The following is a 22118-nucleotide window of genomic DNA, read 5'->3' as shown; positions in this document are numbered from 1 at the left end:
TGGGCCAATTGTGCGCCGCCCTAAGGGACTCCCAATCACTGCCAGTTGTGATACAGCCTGGATTCGAACCAGGGTGTCTAATGACACCTCGGGCACTGAGATGCAGTGCCTTGGACAACTGCGCCACTCGGGAGCCCTTTATTAATCAAGTTCCAGTTCTTTAAAGAGTTCTTTAAAGACGCTAAATGTGTTTGTTTCATTCTCTTAATACCTTTTTTGTTGGTGAAATGGTAGCGGCACTAGCATTTCTTGATAATTGCTGCAATATCGCCTGTTCAAAACTTGGTGAAGGTTAAAACCAGTTCCCAAGTGTTGTGTTTCATTCTGTTGAGCCATTTTCTTTGGCCAAATGAAGTCCAACTGTAATGTTGTATTTGTCACAATATACCATCCTGTTTGTATTTTTCCTATAAGTAATGTTTTGACTTACTTTTGATATTACCCTAATAAAGTTCAGAAACTTTAGTGAAGGTATGGTGTGGTTATTAGCCAATTATACTGCAGGCCTATGATATGAAGGCAGTACTCACTGGCACTCCAATTGACTGACAAATTAACTTGAGTTGAGGAAGAATGTTTTAGTGATACCAGAGTTACTTCTATAATCTAACATTATAATGCTTATCTTTATAAAAAAATATTCATATTGAAAATGAATGAATTAGCCTATGCCTATTTCCGTTTAGCAGTAGCCTATCTGACAAGGATAAAGAAATGTATGTCGGTGTCGTAGCATGCATATCTCCATCTCTTGCTCTCTGGGCTAGGCCTAAGCTTCTCTTCCTTTATATTTTGTTTTTAAACATTAATATCATATAGTGCACGCCTTAGTCTATGCATGCAATGCCCTGATGCATTTAGTGCTCAAATCCCCTGACAAGCTCTATTTAACTTCAAGTTACTTCTAGGATGCTTATTTTTTCGTAATATTTTTTTTTAAGGACAACTGCTTTTTTTGTTGATAGAATAGTTGTATTTACAAGGTTTGGCTGCACTTCCTTTCGCAACACACTATCACAATAAATATAAATTGTACATTTCACAGGAAGAAAAACAATATCTCACCTGAGCTATTGGTTCAGTTGAAATCTGGCGCGTTTTAGTAACTCTGAATAGCATATCGTGCCGTTTGACTTCTGTTAAGGCCATTTCCAATAAAACGTATTTGATCACGTTTGTAATTAAATGATGCAGAATGTGTTACCAGACATAATCACTGCCACCTGGTCAGGTTAGCATAAGGCTAAATGAGCCAGGTTATGTAAGGGGAACAGCTAATATGTAGCATTTTATCATGTGCAAATACGTCCAATGAATGTGATTGGTTGATGCGCATTTTGAGATGGGAAAAAAAAGTACCTAATGTTCACAAGTATAGAACCAGTGGTTTTGAATCTGTTGTATTTAATTTGGTACTTAGTCACCCCAAGTTGGATCAATTTAAATCAATTCTAAGCGGAGACCTACCAGTAAGTTGGCTGTAGACTTACCTGCAGTCCCAAGGGCCAAGTCCCAGGGTGAGCTGATAGGCTGCTGGGGTCCCATGGCCCCTCCCTCCATGTCTGTGCCTTGAAATCCCACTCCTGCCAGGGTGCTGACCTGTCCCTCCAACAAGTCAATCTGAGAGTGAGCGAAAGATTGGACAGTAATAAAGAGTCTGAGGAGGTTCTATTTGGAAGTATTGGTCTTTTGACCAATCAGATCAGATCTTTTGCCAATAAAAAGGCAAAGGGCCATTATTGGGCACCCTCTTTCTTACCTTTCTGATCAGATGGTTTTCAGTGTCGGCCACAAAGACAGTATCTCCTTTGATGACAATCCCCTGTGGGGAGCAGAAGGTTGCTTCGTCGAGATTACCGTCTTTCCTACCACTCTCAGGCCCTGTGACATAACAGGATGACAGGTATGGAAGACTTCATTTGGGGTGCATGCCAATAGTCTAAAGAGGCCTTTTAAGTTAGTATTTTCTTCATTTGCATTGACATGTCAAATACCTGGGCAGGGTGGAATACAGACCCTTGCCTCCTAGCTAACAGACTATACATACCATTACATTTCTATACAAACACAGCATCTGGATAAACTTGCGCTGCCATCACATCTTTCATTAGGTAGCAGTCTCTAGTAAAACACAAGGTTAACAAGATTGAATATTACCAATAAATAGACAAATGGCATTTACACGTAAACGACCCATGAGGACCAACATATAATATCAGATTGGGTGTCAAATGAAAGCCAAGAGTCTATATTTTGAGTAAATTAAGACATATACAGTGGGGAGAACAAGCATTTGATAACCTGCAAAATTGGCAGTGTTTCCTGCTTACAAAGCATGTAGAGGTCAGTAATTATCATAGGTACACTTCAACTGTGAGAGAGGGAATCTAAAACAAAAATCCAGAAAATCACATTGTATGATTTTTAAGTAATTCATTTGCATTTTATTGCATGACATAAGTATTTGATCACCTACCAACCAGTAAGAATTCCGGCTCTCACAGACCTGTTTTCTTTAAGAAGCCCTCCTGTTCTCCACAATACAGGGGAGACCTGTATTAACTGCACCTATTTGAACTAGTTACCTGTATAAAAGACACCTGTCCACACACTCAGACTCCAACCTCTCCACAATGGCCAAGACCAGGGAGCTGTGTAAGGACATCAGGTATAAAATTGTAGACCTGCACAAGGCTGGGATGGGCTACAGGACAATAGGCAAGCAGCTTGGTGAGAAGGCAACAACTGTTGGCGCAATTATTAGAAAATGGAAGAAGTTCAAGATGACGGTCAATCGCCCTCAGTCTGGGGCTCCATGCAAGATCTCACCTCGTGGGGCATCAATGATCATGAGGAAGGTGAGGGATCAGCCTAGAACTACACGGCATGACCTGGTCGATGACCTGAAGAGAGCTGGGACCACAGTCTCAAAGAAAACCATTAGTAACACACTACGCCGTCATGGATTAAAATCCTGCAGCGCACGCAAGGTCCCCCTGCTCAAGCCAGCGCATGTTCAGGTCCGTCTGAAGTTTGCCAATGACCATCTGGATGATCCAGAGGAGGAATGGGAGAAGGTAATGTGGTCTGATGAGACAAAAATAGCTTTTTAGTCTAAACTCCACTCGCCGTGTTTGGAGGAAGAAGAAGGATGAGTACAACCCCAAGAACACCATCCCAACCGTGAAGCATGGAGGTGGAAACATTATTCTTTGGGGATGCTTTTCTGCAAAGGGGACAGGATGACTGCACCGTATTCAGGGGAGAATGGAAGAGCCATGTATCGCAAGATCTTGGCCAACAACCTCCTTCCCTCAGTAAGAGCATTGAAGATGGGTCGTGGTTGGGTCTTCCAGCATGACAACGACCCGAAACACACAGCCAGGGCAACTGAGGAGTGGCTCCGTAAGAAGCATCTCAAGGTCCTGGAGTGGCCTAGCCAGTCTCCAGACCTGAACCCAATAGAACATCTTATTGTATTGCCCAGCGACAGCCCTGGAACCTGAAGGATCTGGAGAAGGTCTGAATGGAGGAGTGGGCCAAAATCCCTGCTGCAGTGTGTGCAAACCTGGTCAAGAACTACAGGAAACGTATGATCTCTGTAATTGCAAACAAAGGTTTCTGTACCAAATATTACGTTCTGCTTTTCTGATGTATCAAATACTTATGTCATGCAATAATATGCTAATTAATTACTTAAAAATCATACCATGTGATTTTCTGGATTTTTGTTTTAGATTCTGTCTCTGTACCTATGATAAAAAAATGACAGACCTCTACATGCTTTGTAAGTAGGAAAACCTGCAAAATTGGCAGCGTATCAAATACTTGTTCTCCCCACTGTATGCATATTATTATTAGTACTGGATACAAAACACTCTGAAGTTTCTAAAACTGTTTAAAACTTGTTAAGGCGAGGGGTTCCCCCCCTGTTCAGCAGAAAAGGTGGCGCAGGGAATGCAAAAATATTCTTTAGAAATATTTAACCCCACACAGTAACAAGTCCAATACCTCAAATGAAAGATAAACACCTTGTTCATCTACCCAGCATGTCAGATTTTTAAAATGTTTTACAGCGAAAACACAACATACATTTATGTTAGACCACCACCAAACCAAAGAAAAAACGTAGCCATTTTTTCCAGCAAAAGATAAAATCACAAAAGCAGGATAAAAAAAAAAAAATCACTAACCTCTTGAAAATCTTCATCAGATGACAGTCATATGACATGTTACACAGTACATTTATGTTTTGTTCGATAATATGCATTTTAAATCCATAAATCTCGGTTTACATTGACGCCATGTTCAGAAAATCCTCCAAAATATCCGGAGGAATTATAGAAAGCTACGCCAGATAACAGAAATACTCATCATAAACTTTGACTAAAGATACATGTTCTACATATAATTAAAAGATACACTGGTTCTTAATGCAACCGCTGTGTCACATTTTTTTTGAACGTTACGGAAAAAGCCTAACATTGCAATAATCTGAGACGGCGCTCAGACGTAACAATATTTCTCTGCCATGTTGGAGTCAACAGAAATACAAAATTACAACATAAATATTCCCTTACCTTTGATGATCTTTCATCAGAATGTAGTGCAAGGAGTCCTAGATCAACAATAAATCGTTTTGTTCCATACTGGTGTCCAAGTAGTAGCATTTGCTATCACTTTCAGCTCACATGCCCAAAAAATGACTTCTGGTCCAGGATAACTTTGCATGAAAACTTCCAAAACTTCCAAAAGACATATTACAGGTCGAAGAAACTGGTCAAACTAAGTGCAGAATCAATCTTCAGGATGTTATAATCATATACATCCAATAACATTCCAACCGGATCATTCGTTTTCATCTGGGGCTGATTGGAACAGCCGTAGCACTCAAAGAGAAATGCGCCACAACAAAATGGCATTCTCTTGCGACACCGACTACTTTCTTTTCCATTAGGTTAAAGTTCACAGCAAATGCTCCATTACACTTTCTACTGAATGAGGACATCTACTGGAAGACGTACAAAGTGTTTCCAGATCCATAACTTGTTGGGAAGGGAGGGGGCGATGACGTCAAAGTTGCCCCAACTTTCAGGATTTTCAAAACTTGTTTGGAAGATTGCCTGCCCTGTGAGTTCTGTTATACTCACAGACATAATTCAAACGGTTTTAGAAACTTCAGAGTGTTGTCTATCCAATATTAATAATAATATGCATATGTTAGCAATTTAGGACAGATTTTGATGCACTGTAAGTGGTTTTAAATGATGTCGGAGTATAACAGAACTCATATGGCAGGCGAAAACCTGAGAAAAGTCCAAACAGGAAGTGGGAAATCTGAGGTTTGTAGTTTTTCAAAGCTTGGCCTACTGAATACACAGTGTCTATGGAGTCAAGTTGCACTTCCTACGGCTTCCACTAGATGTCAACCGTCTTTAGAAACTGGTTTCAGGCTTCTGCTATAAAGGAGGAGGGAATGGGAGCTGAATGAGTCAGTGGTCTGGCAGAGTGTCTCAGGCTCGTGACACGCGCTTCCGACAGAGTTAGCTCTCGTTCCAGTGCTTTTATTCAGACAATGAAATTCTCCGGTTGGAACCTTATGATTTATGTTAAAAACATCCTAAAGATTGATTCCATACATCGTTTAGCTTGTTTGTACGACCTTTAACGGAACTTTGAGTTTTTGTCTGGACGAAGTGCTCACGCCTCATGAAGATGGATTACTGGGCTGAACACCCTAACAACAAGTGGCTATTTGAACATAAATGATGGAACAAATCAGTCATTTATTGTCGAACTGGGATTCCTGAGAGTGCCTTCTGATGAAGATCAAAGGTAAGTGAATATTTATAGTGTTATTTCCAACTTCTGTTGACTCCAACATGGCGGATATTTCTTTGGCTGGATTGGGCTCTGAGACCTGAGACAGCGGTTGCATTAAGGAGACGTATATCTTTAGTTCTGTGAATAACACTTGTATCTTTTATTGATGTTTTTTCTGGATATAAATATGCACATTATCAAACAAAACATACATGTATTGTGTAACATGATGTCCTACGAGTGTCATCTGATGAAGATCATCAAAGGTTAGTGATGAATCTTATCTATATTTCTGCTTATTGTGACTCCTATCTTTGGCTGGAAAAATGGCTGTGTTTTTTTGACTTGGCTATGACCTAACATAATCATATGTTGTGCTTTCGCTGTAAAGCCTTTTTGAAATCGGACACGATGGGTAGATTAACAAGAAGCTTATCTTTAATTTGCTGTATTGGACTTGTTAATGTGTGAAAGTTACATATTTCTAAAAAAATATTTTTAAATTTTGCGCCCTGCCTTTTCAGCAGGAATGTTGTCGAGGGGCTCCGCTAGCGGAATGCCTGCTCTAGAAAGGTTTTAAAGGACATGAATCAGAAAACTAGTCAATATCTGGTGTGAACACAATTGCCTCATGCAGCGAAACAAAATTGATCAGGCTGTTGATTGATACATTGTTGAATGTTGGTATTGAACATTTTGTGTTGTGGTTATGTGGTGGTGTAGACATGTTATATGATGTACCGTTTTATCTTTAGCTCATTCAGTACAAACATAGTTCACAGTTTTATATGTAATGTGGATGCTTTGGTGTGTTTCGACCCCAGGGAGAGTAGCATCTGCTTTGGCAGCAGCTAATGGGGATCCATAATACATACAAATACCATGACTCCACTGCCAAATGGGGCACTCTGTTCACAACGTTGACATCAACAAACCGCTCGCCCACATGACGCCGCCATACACAAGGTCTACGGTTGTGAGGATGGTTGGACATACAGCTAAATTCACAAAAATGACATTGACGGCAGGTTATGGTAGAGAAATTAACATTCCCTGCAGTCAGCATGCCAATTGCACGCTCCCTCAAAACTTGAGACATCTGTAGCACTGTGTTGTGTGACAAAACATTTTAGAGGGGGCTTTTATTGTCTGCAGCACAAGATGCACCTGTGTAATGATCATGCTGTTTAATCAGCGTCTTGATATGCCACACTTGTCAGGTGGATGGGATTACCTTGGCAAAGGCACAAAACAACCTTAAGTTTTTGTTAAACCGGTACTGGTTACCTTCAGACGAGTCCCGTCACACTTGTGGGGGTAGTACAGCAAAACACCACCGCTTTCCACAGTGAGGTCACTTTAGTTTGCAGCCCAAACGGTTCAGACGCCAAAAACAGAAGATGGCACATCGACGGTACCGACTTCAGACTAGTTCACTGCCACTTGTGGCAGTCGTGGAGCAATTTTTTATGAGAACACTGATTTTCAGGATGTCTCATGGTCTGATCAACACCGCTCTAGCTGCATCTGACACACCGGTGCGTCAATCGACTCTAGGGGGTTAACAATTCTTTAACACTGCTCCATTTCTGATTCCTGATGTCAAAGCAGGGGTTAAGGTGTTGTTGGACATAAACATCCCCTAATAGGTTTGCTACATAAATATGTCTGAGATTCTTCTGACACCCCACCCTTCAACCGGGTCAGAAAATACAGCATGTTCTATTCCCCACGGGTATATTTGGATTTCTCACCACAAGCTCTGTCAAGCCTTGAGGCGATCATAGAATTAGAATGTGTAAAACGGGCATCCCCATTCATCTGATTTATTTTGAGGCGATGCCCATCCAGCCCTTACCTCCTATAGAGTAAAGCACCAGCCCAATGCTGGACACCACAAGTACCCGATGATGGCCCGTATCTGCTATAGCCAGTCTCTTCCTACTGGAATCCACTGCTACCTTCCCAGGAAACGAAAGAAGCGATGGGGGCAGAGAGTCCCTGTAAAGCTTGGTCCCCACAAGGTGGTCACTGAGCAGGACCTGGTCCCTGTAGTGTCGAAGGGAGGTGTTGGTGAAGAGCGCTAGGCGCTCACGGTGGCCCTCTCCCACCAGCGAGAAGAGCAGGTTGCCCCTGGGCCCAATGAGGACCAGGGTGGGCCAACAGGCCACCTCCAGCTCATGCCACAGCCGAGCGTCTCCATCGTTCACCACCGGGTGGGTGATGTTGTAGCGGAGCACAGCGCTCTGCACGTTCTGCAGCACCTTGAACAGGAGGTCAAATCCATTCCACTTAGTAAAACATTTTATGGTTAATGGTTAACTTGAATTATAATATTACTTGCTGTTTCCATACACACACAGACTTTGGATTTGTTTACCTATTTAGCTACTACCTCCAACAACTAACATTTCAATGTTATGCAAATAAGATATTTCTACCATTCACTTTTATTGTTTTTGTTCAGTGCCAATGTGAGCAAATAGTACTTGTGACTATGCACACACACCCAGAGTGTGGATTGCAATCTGGCCTGGTCCTGTTCCAGAGTAGTTATGAGTCAAGGAATTTTTAAAGTACCATGACTTAAATGGTGTGTAAACTATCCCTTTAATAATGGAGAAGCTGTGTTGCAATATTAATGAAGAATGTAATTATTAAGATCACATATCTTCAAATAAAACATGACAATGGCTTACCTTTTCGTTGGGGAACTTGGCAGAGTGGACACCCACGATAACAAGCCCATCTTAAAAAAAGAAAAACAGATGGAAAGAGAGAATGTGAAAGAGGGAAAATAAGTCATGAACAATTATATCCCTTTTATACCCAAACTAAATCCTGATATCTTTACCATACAGTCTTCTTTATAGCGCCTTTTCTTTATATGTGAAAGGTGTAGCCGGGAACAAACGCGGTAGATTAAATTCCACCAACGGCTCTGAAAACCGAGCCTTAAAAACATTTCTAGGCTTTGGGACGACGCTCAATTGTGAGGCAATTACAAAGCAATTACAAAGCTTCACAGAAATGCTTTTAATGCATTAATTCTCTCCTTTTAAAATGTAAACTCATCAAAAAAAGAAACGTCCTCTCACTGTCAACTGCGTTTATTTTCAGCAAACTTACCGTGTAAATATTTGTATGGACATAACAAGATTCAACATCTGAAACAAACTGAACAAGTTCCACAGATATGTGACTAACAGAAATGGAAGGATGTGTCTCTGAATAAAGGGGGGGTCAACATCAAAAGTAACAGTCAGTATCTGGTGACGCCACCAGCTGCATTAAGTACTGCAGTGCATCTCCTCCTCATGGACTGCACCAGATTCTCCAGCCCTTGCGGTGAGATCTTATCCCACTCTTCCACCATGGCACCTGCAAGTTCCGGGACATTTCTGGGGGGGAATGGCCCGAGCACTCACCCTCCGATCCAACAGGTCTCAGACGTGCTCAATGGGATTGAGATCCGGGCTCTTTGCTGGCCATGGCAGAACACTGACATTCCTGTCTTGCAGGAAATCACACACAGAACGAGCAGTATGGCTGGTGACATTGTAATGCTGGAGGGTCATGTCAGGATGAGCCTGCAGGAAGGGTACCACATGGGGGAGGATGTCTTCCCTGTAACGCACAGTGTTGAGATTGCCTGCAATGACAACAAGCTCAGTCCAATGATGCTGTGACACCGCCACAGACCATGACGGACCCTCCACCTCCAAATCGATCCCGCTCCAGAGTACAGGCCTCGGTGTAACGTTCATTCCTTTGATGAAACGCAAATCCGACCATCACCCTGGTGAGACAAAATCGCGACTCTTCAGTGAAGAGCAATTTTTGCCAGTCCCGTCTGGTCCAGTGACGGTGGGTTTATGCCCATAGGTGATGTTGTTGCCGGTGATGTCTGGTGAGGACCTGCCTTACAATAGGCCGGATAGTCTCAGCACTGATGGAGGGATTGTGCGTTCCTGGTGTAACTCGTGCAGTTGTTGTTGCCATCCTGTACCTGTCCCGCAGGTGTGATGTTCGGATGTACCGTTCCTGTGCAGGTGTTGTAACACGTGGTCTGCCGCTGCAAGGACGATCAGCTGTCCGTCCTGTCTTCGCTGAGTTTATGTAGTTCTGTCCTTGAGCTGTCTATTAAATGTTCACTATTATGTCATGTTTAGTCAACTGTCTGCTGCTGCTATTAAAAAAATTAGATGGCGAGGCCATTTGTTAGTAAGCCATCTATCGTAACCTCCGGACTATAAGCCGCTACTTTTTTCCCACACTTTGAACCTCGCGGCTTATACAATGGCGCGGCTAATTTATGGATTTTTCCCGCTTTCACAAGATTTGAGCGTAGTCATTTTGTCACCCTCATCATGGCAAAGACACGGAGAAATGCATATGATGCAGCTTTCAAGTTGAAGGCAATTGATCTGGCTGTTGGAAAAGGAAATAGAGCTGCTGCACGGGAGCTTGGCCTTAATTAGTCGATGATAAGACGTTGGAAACAGCAGCGTGAGGAACTGACTCAGTGCAAAAAGACAACAAAAGCTTTCAGAGGGAAGAAAAGCAGATGGCCCGAACTAGAAAATGAGCTTGAAGACTGGGTCAACACACAGAGAGCAGACGGCCGAGGTGTTTCAACTGTGCAGATCCGACTGAAAGCCAAAACAATCGCCACCACAATGAAGATTGAGGATTTTAGAGGTGGACCATCGTGGTGTCTAATATTTATGATACGTAAAGGCCTGTCCATCAGGGTACAGACAAGTGTGTCAGCAGCTCCCGCCCGACTAAGAGGAAAAAGTTTCAAACTTCCGCAAATTCACTGATGCAAAGATAGCGGAGCATTCCATCGGCCCGCACGACATCATAAATATGGATGAGGTTCCTCTGACGTTTGACCTGCCTCTCACTCAGACTGTCAACAGGAAAGGCGAATCATTCGTTACGCTGAAAACTGGGCATGAAAAAAACCCACTTCACCTGTGTTCTGAGCTGCACGGCATCGGGAGAAAAGCTTCCACCGATGTTGATTTTTAAACGCATGACGATGCCAAAAGAAAAATTCCAGAGAGGAATTGTTGTGAAAGTCAACAAGTAAGGATGGATGACGGAAGGCCTAATGCATGAATGGCATAAGGAGTGTTACGGCAAGCGACCGGGAGGATTCTTTCACAAGAACAAGGCATTGCTCGTGTTGGACAGCATGAGGGCCCACATAACAGATTCTGTGAAAGAAGCCATCAAGAGGACAAACTCAATTCCAGCTGTGATTCCTGGGGGCACAACAAAGTATTTGCAGCCACTCGACATCAGTGTAAATCGTGCATTTAAGGTGGCGCTCCGTGTTCAGTGGGAGGCTTGGATGACAAGTGGGGAGAAATCCTTCACTAAAACGGGCCGCATGCGAAGAGCAACTTATGGTCAAGTCTGCCAGTGGGTCCTGACAGCGTGGAGCATTGTCAAAAAATCCACTATCATCAACGGGTTTCGAAAGGCTGGACTGCTGCGTGTTGAAGAGGGCAGCTTGAGCTCAGCGGGGAATTTGCCTCCGGATGAAAGTGACGAGAGCGACAATGAAAACGATCCGACATCGGATGAAGCAAATCCGAGGCTATTCAACTACAACACCGAAGGAGATGACAACCTTCAGTGGTTTCAGTGCACAGGAGGAGGAAGATAGTGACCAATGACTTTCTTGGTAGGCTACTTTCTTGGTAGGCTACTGACCAATGACTTTCTTGATAGGCTACTGTTTACTGCTATTTTTTTTATTTTTTGTAACAAATCGTGTTTCCTTTAAAATACTATTTATTTTTGTTACAAGCCGTGTTTCGTTTAAAGGCTGTGTAAAGTTCATTTGTTTCAATGTACCGGTAGACACCTGCGGCTTATAGACATGTGCAGCTTATTTATGTACAAAATAAAAAACAAACAAATTTTATTCAGTGGGTGCGGCTTATATTCAGGTGTGCTTAATAGTCCAGAAATTACGGTATGTGCATAATATCTAACAAGCGGAGAGAAGGTAGGAAAAAGATTTAACATGGATCTGCATACTTTTTTTGACCAAAAAAGTGACATTTGATTTCTATACACAATAGCAAACAGAAGAGTCTAAAGGGCTCTACACAGTCTACACAACGGATCCGGTTTGTTACTTACTGCCATCGCTGATTAAACAAATATCCTGATGTGGCTCAATTTAAAAAGGGAGAATCTGCAGTTGCTACATCCATTTTTTTTTTTACTTTTAAATTAATGACAGTTTAGGTCCAATATATTGGCACCATTGCACGATTCACTATATATTTGAAAATTAGTTGGAATTGAAAAAACTTTTGGTGTTCATGTATAGGTTTCATTTAGCAAAATGTACTGAAAAATGTATAATTAAAACTTATTTGATATTTACCTTCAAAGTCCCAAAAAGGCCTGGAATAAATTATAAAAAGTGTAAATTACATTTGGTTGGAGGCAAGTGGTTCTTGTTTACTGTGTAATTGATCTCACCTGTTTACCACAGGTTGCCTACAGGGTGAAAATAGCCATTCAACAGGTTTTGAAAACAGAACATTCTGCTCTTTTGCACTCCATTGTAAAACCAGACAAGTTAAACAATTTATTTGCTCGCTTTGAGGACAATAAAGTGCCACTGACACGGACTGCTACCAAAGCCTGTGGGCTCTCCTTCTCAGTGGCCAACATGAGTAAAACATTTAAACGTGTTAACCCTCCCAAGGCTGCCGGCCCAGACGGCATCCCTTGTCGCGTCCTCAGAGCATGTGCAGACCAGCTGGCAGGTGTGTTTACGGACATATTCAACCAATCCTGATCCCAGTCTGTTGTCCCCACTGCTTAAAGATGGCCACCATTGTTCCTGTTCCCAAGAAAGCTAAGGTAACTGAACTAAATGACTATCAATCCGTAGCACTCACTTCTGTCATCATGAAGTGCTTTGAGAGACGAGTCAAGGATCATATCACCTCCACCCTCCCTGATACCCTAGACCCACTCCAATTTGCTTACTGCCCCAATAGATCCACTGACGATGCAATCGCCATCACACTGCCCTATCCCATCTGGACAAGAGGAATACCCATGTAAGAATGCTGTTCATTGACTACAACTCAGCATTTAACACCATAGTACCCTCCAAACTTGTCATTAAGCTCGAGACCCTGGGTCTCAACCCCGCCCTGTGCAACTGGGTCCTGGAATTTGACGCCCCCCCCCCCCCCCCCCCCCAGGTGGTGAAGGTAGGAAACAACATCTCCACCCCGCTGATCCTCAACACTGGAGCCCCACAAGGGTGCATTCTCAGCCTTCTCCTGTACTTCCTGTTCACACAGGACTGCGTGGCCATGCACGCTTTCAACTCGATCATCAAGTTTGCAGACGATAGTACAGTAGTAGGTCTGATTACCAACAAACAACCCTCCTGGTGATGCAGCGTGTGGTACGGCAATTGCACCACCCTCACCCGCCTGGTACGGCAATTGCACCACCCTCAATCGCAAGGCTATCCAGAGGGTCTGCACAACGCATCACTGGGGGGCAAACCACCTACCCTCCAGGACACCTACAACGCCCAATGTCACCGGAAGGCCAAAAAGATCATCAAGGACAACAACCACCTGAGCCCCCGCCTGTTCACCCCGCTATCATCCAGAAGGTGAGGTCAGTACAAGTGCATCAAAGCTGGGACCGAGACTGAAAAACAGCTTCTATCTCAAGGCCATCACTAACACAGAGAGGCTTCTGCCTACATACAGACTCAAATCTATGGCCACTTAAATAAATTGACTTAATAAAGGTATCACTAGTCGCTTTAAATAACACCACTTTAATAATGTTTACATATCCTACATTACTCATCTCATTTACTGTATTCTATACCATCTACTGCATCTTGCCTATGCTGCACTCCATCGCTCATCCATATATTTATATGTACATATTCTATTCATCCCTTTACATTTGTGTGTATAAGGTAGTTGTTGTGAATTTGTTAGATTACTGTTAGATATTACTGCATAGTTGGAACAAGAAGCACAAGCATTTTGCTACACTTGCATTAACATCTGTATACCATGTGTATGTGACCAATAAAAATTGACTTGATTTAAAGTGCAAGAGTGCCAATATAATTTCACCACAAGTGTATAGCCATTGATTCTTGAAGAATAGAACTTAGAAATGCCTCATGAGCTTAGTTCAACTGTCTAAACCGATAATATAAGCTTGTTTTACCCCTTCGTTTGTAAACAACGTAGTGGTAAACAAACACTGTATAGCCTCAAAACATGGTTAAAACGATCATTTTGATATCATGAAGGTTCAGTCCTTGTATCCATAGCTCAGTCTATGGATTTGAGTGGAAACATGTCTCCAGCCCCATCCATCAGCTGATTACCGAAACAGTGGCTGGGTGTAATTGTGTTAGGGTTTGAACTGCATATTACGATAAGGAAGAACTAACATGTATCATGTTGGCAATTACAAATAGACAACTCTCAATTAAAATTTCATGATATAGGAAAAACAATCTAATTCATTTCACTGGTAACTCAAATGGGTCAAATGCACTGAAAGCTTTATCAGATTGCGGTGCATCTCAGAAGCCTCAATGAGAATTTCTTTGGAAAAAAAATATAAAAATATATCCTGGAAGTAGTTTAGCGCATCCAAGATTAAATGGTAAATAAAAAAATTCCTGGTTCATTCTTAACTCAGTGTTCACCGAGTCATCACAAAGGCAGTACTTAAACAGGCCTTTTAAGTATCCTCACAGGGAAAGTGGTGGCCACATGTTTTGGATCATATAAATCGCAGAACTCAACCAAATCTTACATTTGTCTGTCACAAGTGACCTTATACCTTTAAGGATCATACCTTATGGATGGAACAACATGTAATAAATTTGAGATTGTTCCGGTAAGTTCATGAAAGAGCAATGTGGGATAAAGCTTCTAACACAATGTCACTTCACATGTAGTCCAGACCGTCAGCCATTCTATCAGCAAGATGATGATGAGATCTCTGTCATCCAATTACTTGTTCTTATGCTTGAGATGAATATATCCAGGGATATAGTCAGCAAAAACTCTGTAGAATGTGAAAAAAAGGCTGGGAAATGGAAGCTTCCAGGCACAGTCATTCCCAAGATCAGCGGCATCTCTGAGTAAGTTAGCGCGTTTGACTCCCTCGTATTTTTATGGACGTCACTCACTCTGTTGCGGTTTGTGTAATTTAACCGAGATGTCAGAACCACTTTTGCACCTTACAATTCTGACGTGACTTATCCCCTGGGCATGAAACACAGGGGTTTATGTATGGAAAAGACAGACGGAAGCATATTTTCTGCATTCCATCAAACATTAAAATTCATAACCTGAGCAGCTGAAGGTAGTCCAATTATTGCATAGGCCACACAGGCCTACATAGTATTTGGCTAATAAATAAATAAAATGTTTTCGCACAAAAAAATTAAATGGATCGTTCTTCATGTTTTTGATCTGCATAAGAAATCGAATAAGCAGAAGTCATTTATTTACTTTTTTTGTTTCTCAATCCAATGATTGACAGTCACTGTAGTGGGTCACGTGACCAGTCCAAATTGGCCAATGAGACAGCCACTTCCACAACCGTATGCACTTTAACCTGTAGCCTATGCATATTATTGCATTTTGCACACATCCAGCCTATACTTTCCATTGCTTGTAATATCCATTGATTGGCCTTTATTTTTTATTTTGTGTGGTTATGCTGTGTAATGAATCTAATCCCTATATACGGAGTCAGAGATGGCTCATTTAGAATTTTGCGACAAAAGAGACCACAGATGGAAATAATGCACAGAGCAGACTACAAGAAAGACGCAACAGACTCAGATGACAACAGCAAAGATGTTTGGTGTGCTTAGGAACAATGCACATAGCAAAGTACAATCGGACTGAAGAAGTGGCATGTGGGAAGTATGGCAGACATCACCACACGGCCAATGTGAGTAATGAGTAGAAGCGAAGGTATAACAACCTACCCACTGACGCAGTGATCCGTGTCTCCAAGGAATTCCAATAGAAATGCAGTCCTGTTACAGACAGCTACAGTATGGATACAGACACCAGTCAAGAGACCATTAAATCATTCTCTATTAGATGGGGGTAGCCAGTGTAGCTTCATCAGTCAAGATAACTCTCATGCAATGAATGACCAGTTACAGATCAAATTTCACAAGCGTGTACTTCAATCATGAAGGTGGCAGGAGAATAATTACGCACAGAAGTTGAGGGTAAAGGTCTATACAGTCGTGAGTGGGAATAATAATAATAATTGGGAATACTCATTGGGTGACCAAAGTGTGTCGGGGTGGCTCATCCAAGGGACAGTGACAGTGCTGAACATGACAACGGACCCAACTGGAATCATGCACGTACAAAGCCTTCATAAAGTATTCATACCCTTTGACTTATTACACATTTTGTTGTTACAGCCTGAATTCAAAATGTATTACATTTATTATTTTCTCAACCATCTACACATAATAATATGAAAACATGTTTTTAGACATTTTTGAAAATAGCTCAAGTACATAAGTATTCACACTACTAAGTCAATACTTTGTTGAAGCACCTTTGGCAGAAATTTCAGCTGGGAATATTTCTGGGTAAATCTTTAACACCCCAGCCATCCTACAATCTAAGCAAGACGCTCTCAATCTCACACAAATTATCAAGAAACCTACCAGGTACAACCCTAAATCCGTAACCATGTGTACCCTCTTAGATATTATCCTGACCAACTTGCCCTCTAAATACACCTCTGCTTTTTTCAACCAGGATCTCAGCGATCACTGCCTGCATGTGTAATGGGTCCGCGGTAAAACGACCACGCCTCATCACTGTCAAACACTCTCTGAAACACTTCAGCGAGCAGGCCTTTCTAATTGACCTGGCCAGGGTATCCTGGAAGGATATTAACCTCATCCCATCAGTAGAGGATGCCTGGTTGCTCTTCAAAAGTGCTTTCCTCTCCATCTTAAATAAGCATGCCCCATTCAAAAAATGTAAAACCAGGTACAGATATAGCCCCTAGTTCACCCCAGACTTGACTGCCCTTGAGCAGCACAAAAACATCCTGTGGCATTCTGCATTAGCGTCGAATAGCACCCGCGATGTGCAACTTTTCAGGGAAGTCAGGAACCAATATACTCAGTCAGTCAGGAAAGCAAAGGCTAACTTTTTCAAACAGAAATTTGCTTCCTGTATCACTAATTCAAAAAGGTTTTGGGACACTAAAGTCCATGGAGAACAAGAGCACCTCCTCCCAGCTGCCCACTGCACTGAGGATAGGAAACACTGTCACCACCGATAAATCTACAATAATCGATAATTTCAATAAGCATTTTTCCACAGCTGGCCATGCTCAGCACCACCTGCAGCAACTTGTCCAAATCCCTGCACTTCTCCTTCACCCAAATCCAGACAGCTGATGTTCTGAAAGAACTGCAAAATCTGGATCCCTACAGATCACCGACCATTTCTTATCCCACCGTACCTTCTCCACTATGCAATCTGGTTTCCGAGCTGGTCATGGATGCACCTCAGCCATGCTCGAGGTCCTAAACGATAAAAGACAGTACTGTGCAGCCGTCTTCATCGACCTGGCCCAGGCTTTCGACTCTTATCAATCACCGCATTCTTATCGGCAGACTCAATAGCATTGGCATCTCAAATGACTCTCGCCTGGTTCACCAACTACTTCTCTGATAGAGTTCAGTGTGTCAAATTGGAGGGCCTATTGTCCGGACCTCTGGCATTCTCTATGGGGGTGCCACAGGGTTATATTCTCAGGCCGACTCTTTTCTCTGTATATATCAATGATGTCGCTCTTGCTGCTGGTGATTCTCTGATCCACCTCTACACAGACGACACCATTCTGTATACATCTGGCCCTTCTTTGGACACTGTGCTAACAAAACGCCAAACGAGCTTCAACGCCATACAACACACCTTCCGTGGCCTCCAACTGCTTTTAAACACTAGTAAAACTAAGTGCATGATCGTCAACCGATTGCTGCCCGCACCCTCCCGCCGGACAAGCATCACTGTTCTGGACGGTTCTGACTTAGGTATTTGTAGTTGTCCACATATTCTAGGTGTCTGGTTAGACTGTAAACTCTCCTTCCAGACTCACATTAAGCATCTCCAATCCAAAATTAAATCTAGAATCGGCTTCCTATTTCGCAACAAAGCCTCCTTCACTCATGCCGCCAAACATACCCTCGTAAAACTGACTATCCTACCGATCCTTGACTTCGGCATTTACAAAATAGCCCCCAACACTCTACTTTTTATCACCAGAGCCCCATATACTACCCACCACTGCGACCTGTATGCGCTCGTTGGCTGGCCCTCACTACATATCCGTTACCAAACCCACTGGCTCCAGGTCATCTAAGAGTCTTTGCTAGGTAAAGCACCGCCTTATCTCAGCTCACTGGTCACCATAGCAACACCCACCCGTAGCACACGCTCCAGTAGGTATATTTCACTGGTCATCCCCAAAGCCAACACTTCCTTTGGCTGCCTTTCCTTCCAGTTCTCTGCTGCTAATGACTGGAACGAATTGCAGAAATCTCTGAAGCTGGAGTCTTCTATCTCTCTCTCTAACTTTAAGCATCAGCTGTCAGAGCAGCTTACTGATCACTGTGCCTGTAAATAGCTAATCTGTAAATAGCACACCCGACTGCCTCATCCCCATATTATTACTTACCCTTTTGCACCCCAGTATCTCTACTATTTATTGCCTACCTCCCTACATTTACACACACTGTACATAGATTTTTATAGTTCTTTTGTGTTATTGACTGTACGTGTAAAGCCACAGAAAGCCAGTAGCTATGGTGGGAAAATCAATTCCAATCCATCATGGTTTATTATTGTTTAGAAATGTATCACATTATAGCACAACGGAGTAAGCACAACGTGCTTTGGAACTTGGTCCCAAAAAAATATACAGCCTGTTTAAAGATTCAGTGCCATTAGGAGTTGGTAGCAGTGACATTGCCTAAAAAGCTTGTAATAGCATACCGTGCAAATAGGATAATATTCTAAACTCAATATATGGGGTCATTACTGTGCATTTTAAAAAAGGGGGCAAGAACCAGTGTGTGTGTGTGTGTCCACCAGCAGCAGATGTGAGTGCTGCAGCTGTGCCAAAACATGGCAATCTACTAACATAACTTCAGCACACCCAGTGAAAGTACTGTCATTAATGCAGTAAAGGTCTGACGATGTTTTGGACACATTTGGTACAGATGTGCTTTGTATCCTTAAGTGTTCATGTAGCCAAGAACTTCGACATGTTTTAATCCTCCTTGATGTAACATGATTTGTGGATTAAAATAGTGTGTATGTGTGCGTATACCTTTGACAGAGTGCTTTTTCTCCAGCTGATGCAGGTCAGGTAGGATATGGATGCAGTTTATGCAGCAGTAAGTAAAGAAGTCCAACACCACCACTTTACCAGCAAGCTCTCTTGTGAAAGAAAGGGGGCCTTCTGTGTTCAGCCATTCGAGACCTGCAGAAAAATATGCATTACCAAACAGTATCATTACCATTTTACAAACAATGGTATAATGACATTCAGAGCTGTGGATGCAACATTTCATACATGTCAAATAATAATCAAGAAAGAGCCTGTAGTCGCAGTGTTTGCAAACTAGTCGACAGTGAGAGAATGAAAATACAGCAAACATCGTCTTAGACCACATTCTACTTTAGGCTACAATGTTGCAAGAAGAGCTATACCTATGCATGTTGCTTCATGTCAAAATATGCAGACCATTCAACACTGATTACAAAATAAGCAGCAACTGCCTGCCCGTATACAGTTGAAGTCGGAAGTTTACATTTACTTAGGTTGGAGTCATTAAAACGTGTTTTTCTTTGACTCCACAAATTTCTTGTTAACAAACTTTAGCTTTGACAAGTCGGTTAGGACATCTACTTTGTGCATGACACAAGTCATTTTTTCCAACAATTGTTTACAGACAAATTATTTAACTTGTAATTCACTGTATCACAATTCCAGTGGGTCAGAAGTTTACATACACTAAGTTGACTGTGCCTTTCAACAGCTTGGAAAATTCCAGAAAATTATGTCATGGCTTTAGAAGCTTCTTGATAGGCTAATTGACATCATTGGAGTCAATTGGAGGTGTACCTGTGGATGTATTTCAAGGCCTACCTTCAAACTCAGTGCCTCTTTGCTTGACATCATGAGAAAATCAAAAGAAATCAGCAAAGACCTCAGAAAATAAATTGTAGACCGCCACAAGTCTGGTTCATCCTTGGTAGCAATTTCCAAACGCCTGAAGGTACCACGTTCATCAGTACAAACAATAGTACACAAGTATAAACACCATGTGATCACGCAGCAGTCATACCGCTCAGGAAGGAGCGTTCTGTCTCCTAGAGATGAACGTACTTGGTGCGAAAAGTGCAAATCAATCCCAGAACAACAGCAAAGGACCTTGTGAAGATGCTGGAGGAAACAGGTACAAAAGTACCAATATCCACAGTAAAATGAGTCCTATGTCGACATAACCTGAAAAGCCGCTCAGCAAGGAAGAAGCCACTGCTCTAAAAATGCCATAAAGAGCGAGACAACAGTTTGCAACTGCACATGGGGACAAAGATCGGACTTTTGGAGAAATGTCCTCTGGTCTGATGAAACAAAAATAGAACTGTTTGTCCATAATGACCATCGTTATGTTTGGAGGAAAAAGGGGGATGCTTGCAAGCCGAAGAACACCATCCCGACCGTGAAGCACGGGGGTGGCAGCATCATGTTGTGGGGCTGCTTTGCTGCAGGAGGGGCTGGTGCACTTCATGAAATAGATTGAGGGAGGAAAATTGTGGATATATTGAAGCAACAGCTCAAGACATCAGTCAGGAAATTAAAGCTTGGTCACAAATGGGTCTTCCAACTGGACAATGACCCCAAGAATACTTCCAACGTTGTGGCAAAATGGCTTAAGGACAACAAAGTCAAGGTATTGGAGAGGCCATCACAAAGTCCTGACCTCATACATATAGAACATTTGTGGGCAGAACTGAAAAAGCATGTGTGCGCAAGGAGGCCTACAAACCGGATTCAGTTACACCTGCTCTGTCAGGAGGAATGGGATAAATTTCACCTAACTTATTGTGGGAAGCTTGTGGAAGGCTACCTGAAACGTTTAACCCAAGTTAAACAATGTAAAGGCAATGCTACCAGATACTAATTGAGTGTATGTAAACTTCTGACCCACTGGGAATGTGATGAAATAAATAAAAGCTGAAATCATTCTCTCTACTATTATTCTGACACTTCACATTCTTCAAATAATGTGGTGATCCTAACTGACCTAAGACTGGAAATTTTTACTAAGATTAAATGTCAGGAATTGTGAAAAACTGAGTTTAAATGTAGTTAGCTAAGGTGTACGTAAATGTCCGACTTCAACTGGACATACAGTACTAGTCAAAAGTTGGACACAACAAAAACAAATGATAGTCCCACTAAGCCCAAACCTGATGGGATGGCGTATCGCTGCAGAACGCTGTGGTAATCATGCTGGTTAAGTATGCCTTGAATTCTAAATAAATCACTGACAGTGTCACCAGAAAAGCACCCCCACACCATCACACCTCCATGCTTCACGGAGGGAACCACACATGGAGATAATCCGTTCACCTATTCTGCGTCTCGCAAAGACAGCGGTTGGAACCAAAAATCCCAAATTTGGACTCAGACCAAAATACATTGCTTGTGTTTCTTGGCCCAAGCAAGTCTCTTCGTCTTATTGGTGTCCTTTAGTAGTGGTGTATTTGCAGCAATTTGACCACGAAGGCCTGATTCACACAGTCTCATCTGAACAGTTGATGTTGAGATGTGTCTGTTACTTGAAGCATTTATTTGGGCTGCAATTTCTGAGGCTGGTATCTCTACTGAACTTGTCCTCTGCAACAGAGGTACCTCTGGGTCTTCCTTTCCTGTAGTTGTCCTCAAGAAAGCCAGTTTCATCATAGCACTTCATAGTTTTTGCAACTGCACTTGAAGAAACATTCAAAGTTCTTGACATTTCCCACATTGACTGACCTTCATGTCTTAAAGTAATGGACTATCAATTCTCTTTGCTTATTTAAGCTGTTCTTGCCATAATATGGACTGGGTCTTTTACCAAACAGGTCCATCTTCTGTGTACCACCCCTACCTTGTCACAACAACTGATTGGCTCAAACACATCA

The 22118-nt window shown here is 42.3% G+C and overlaps 1 protein-coding gene across 1 annotated transcript in view; it reads right to left on the bottom strand.

The window, feature by feature from the left end:
- Positions 1 to 22118, bottom strand: part of LOC139376480 (NHL repeat containing 2) — a 50938-nt gene that overhangs the window by 28190 nt on the left and 630 nt on the right. Inside the window, exons 2-6 of the mRNA XM_071119112.1 lie at positions 19252 to 19404; positions 8523 to 8572; positions 7682 to 8087; positions 1760 to 1881; positions 1491 to 1620 (exon numbers count right to left, since the gene is read on the bottom strand). Coding sequence (XP_070975213.1) covers positions 1491 to 1620; positions 1760 to 1881; positions 7682 to 8087; positions 8523 to 8572; positions 19252 to 19404 — 861 coding nt within the window. The remainder of the gene's footprint in view (positions 1 to 1490; positions 1621 to 1759; positions 1882 to 7681; positions 8088 to 8522; positions 8573 to 19251; positions 19405 to 22118) is intronic.

Source organism: Oncorhynchus clarkii, chromosome 20, assembly GCF_045791955.1.
Source record: "Oncorhynchus clarkii lewisi isolate Uvic-CL-2024 chromosome 20, UVic_Ocla_1.0, whole genome shotgun sequence".
NCBI lineage: Eukaryota > Metazoa > Chordata > Actinopteri > Salmoniformes > Salmonidae > Oncorhynchus > Oncorhynchus clarkii.
This window is presented reverse-complemented; position numbering and strand designations above follow the sequence as displayed.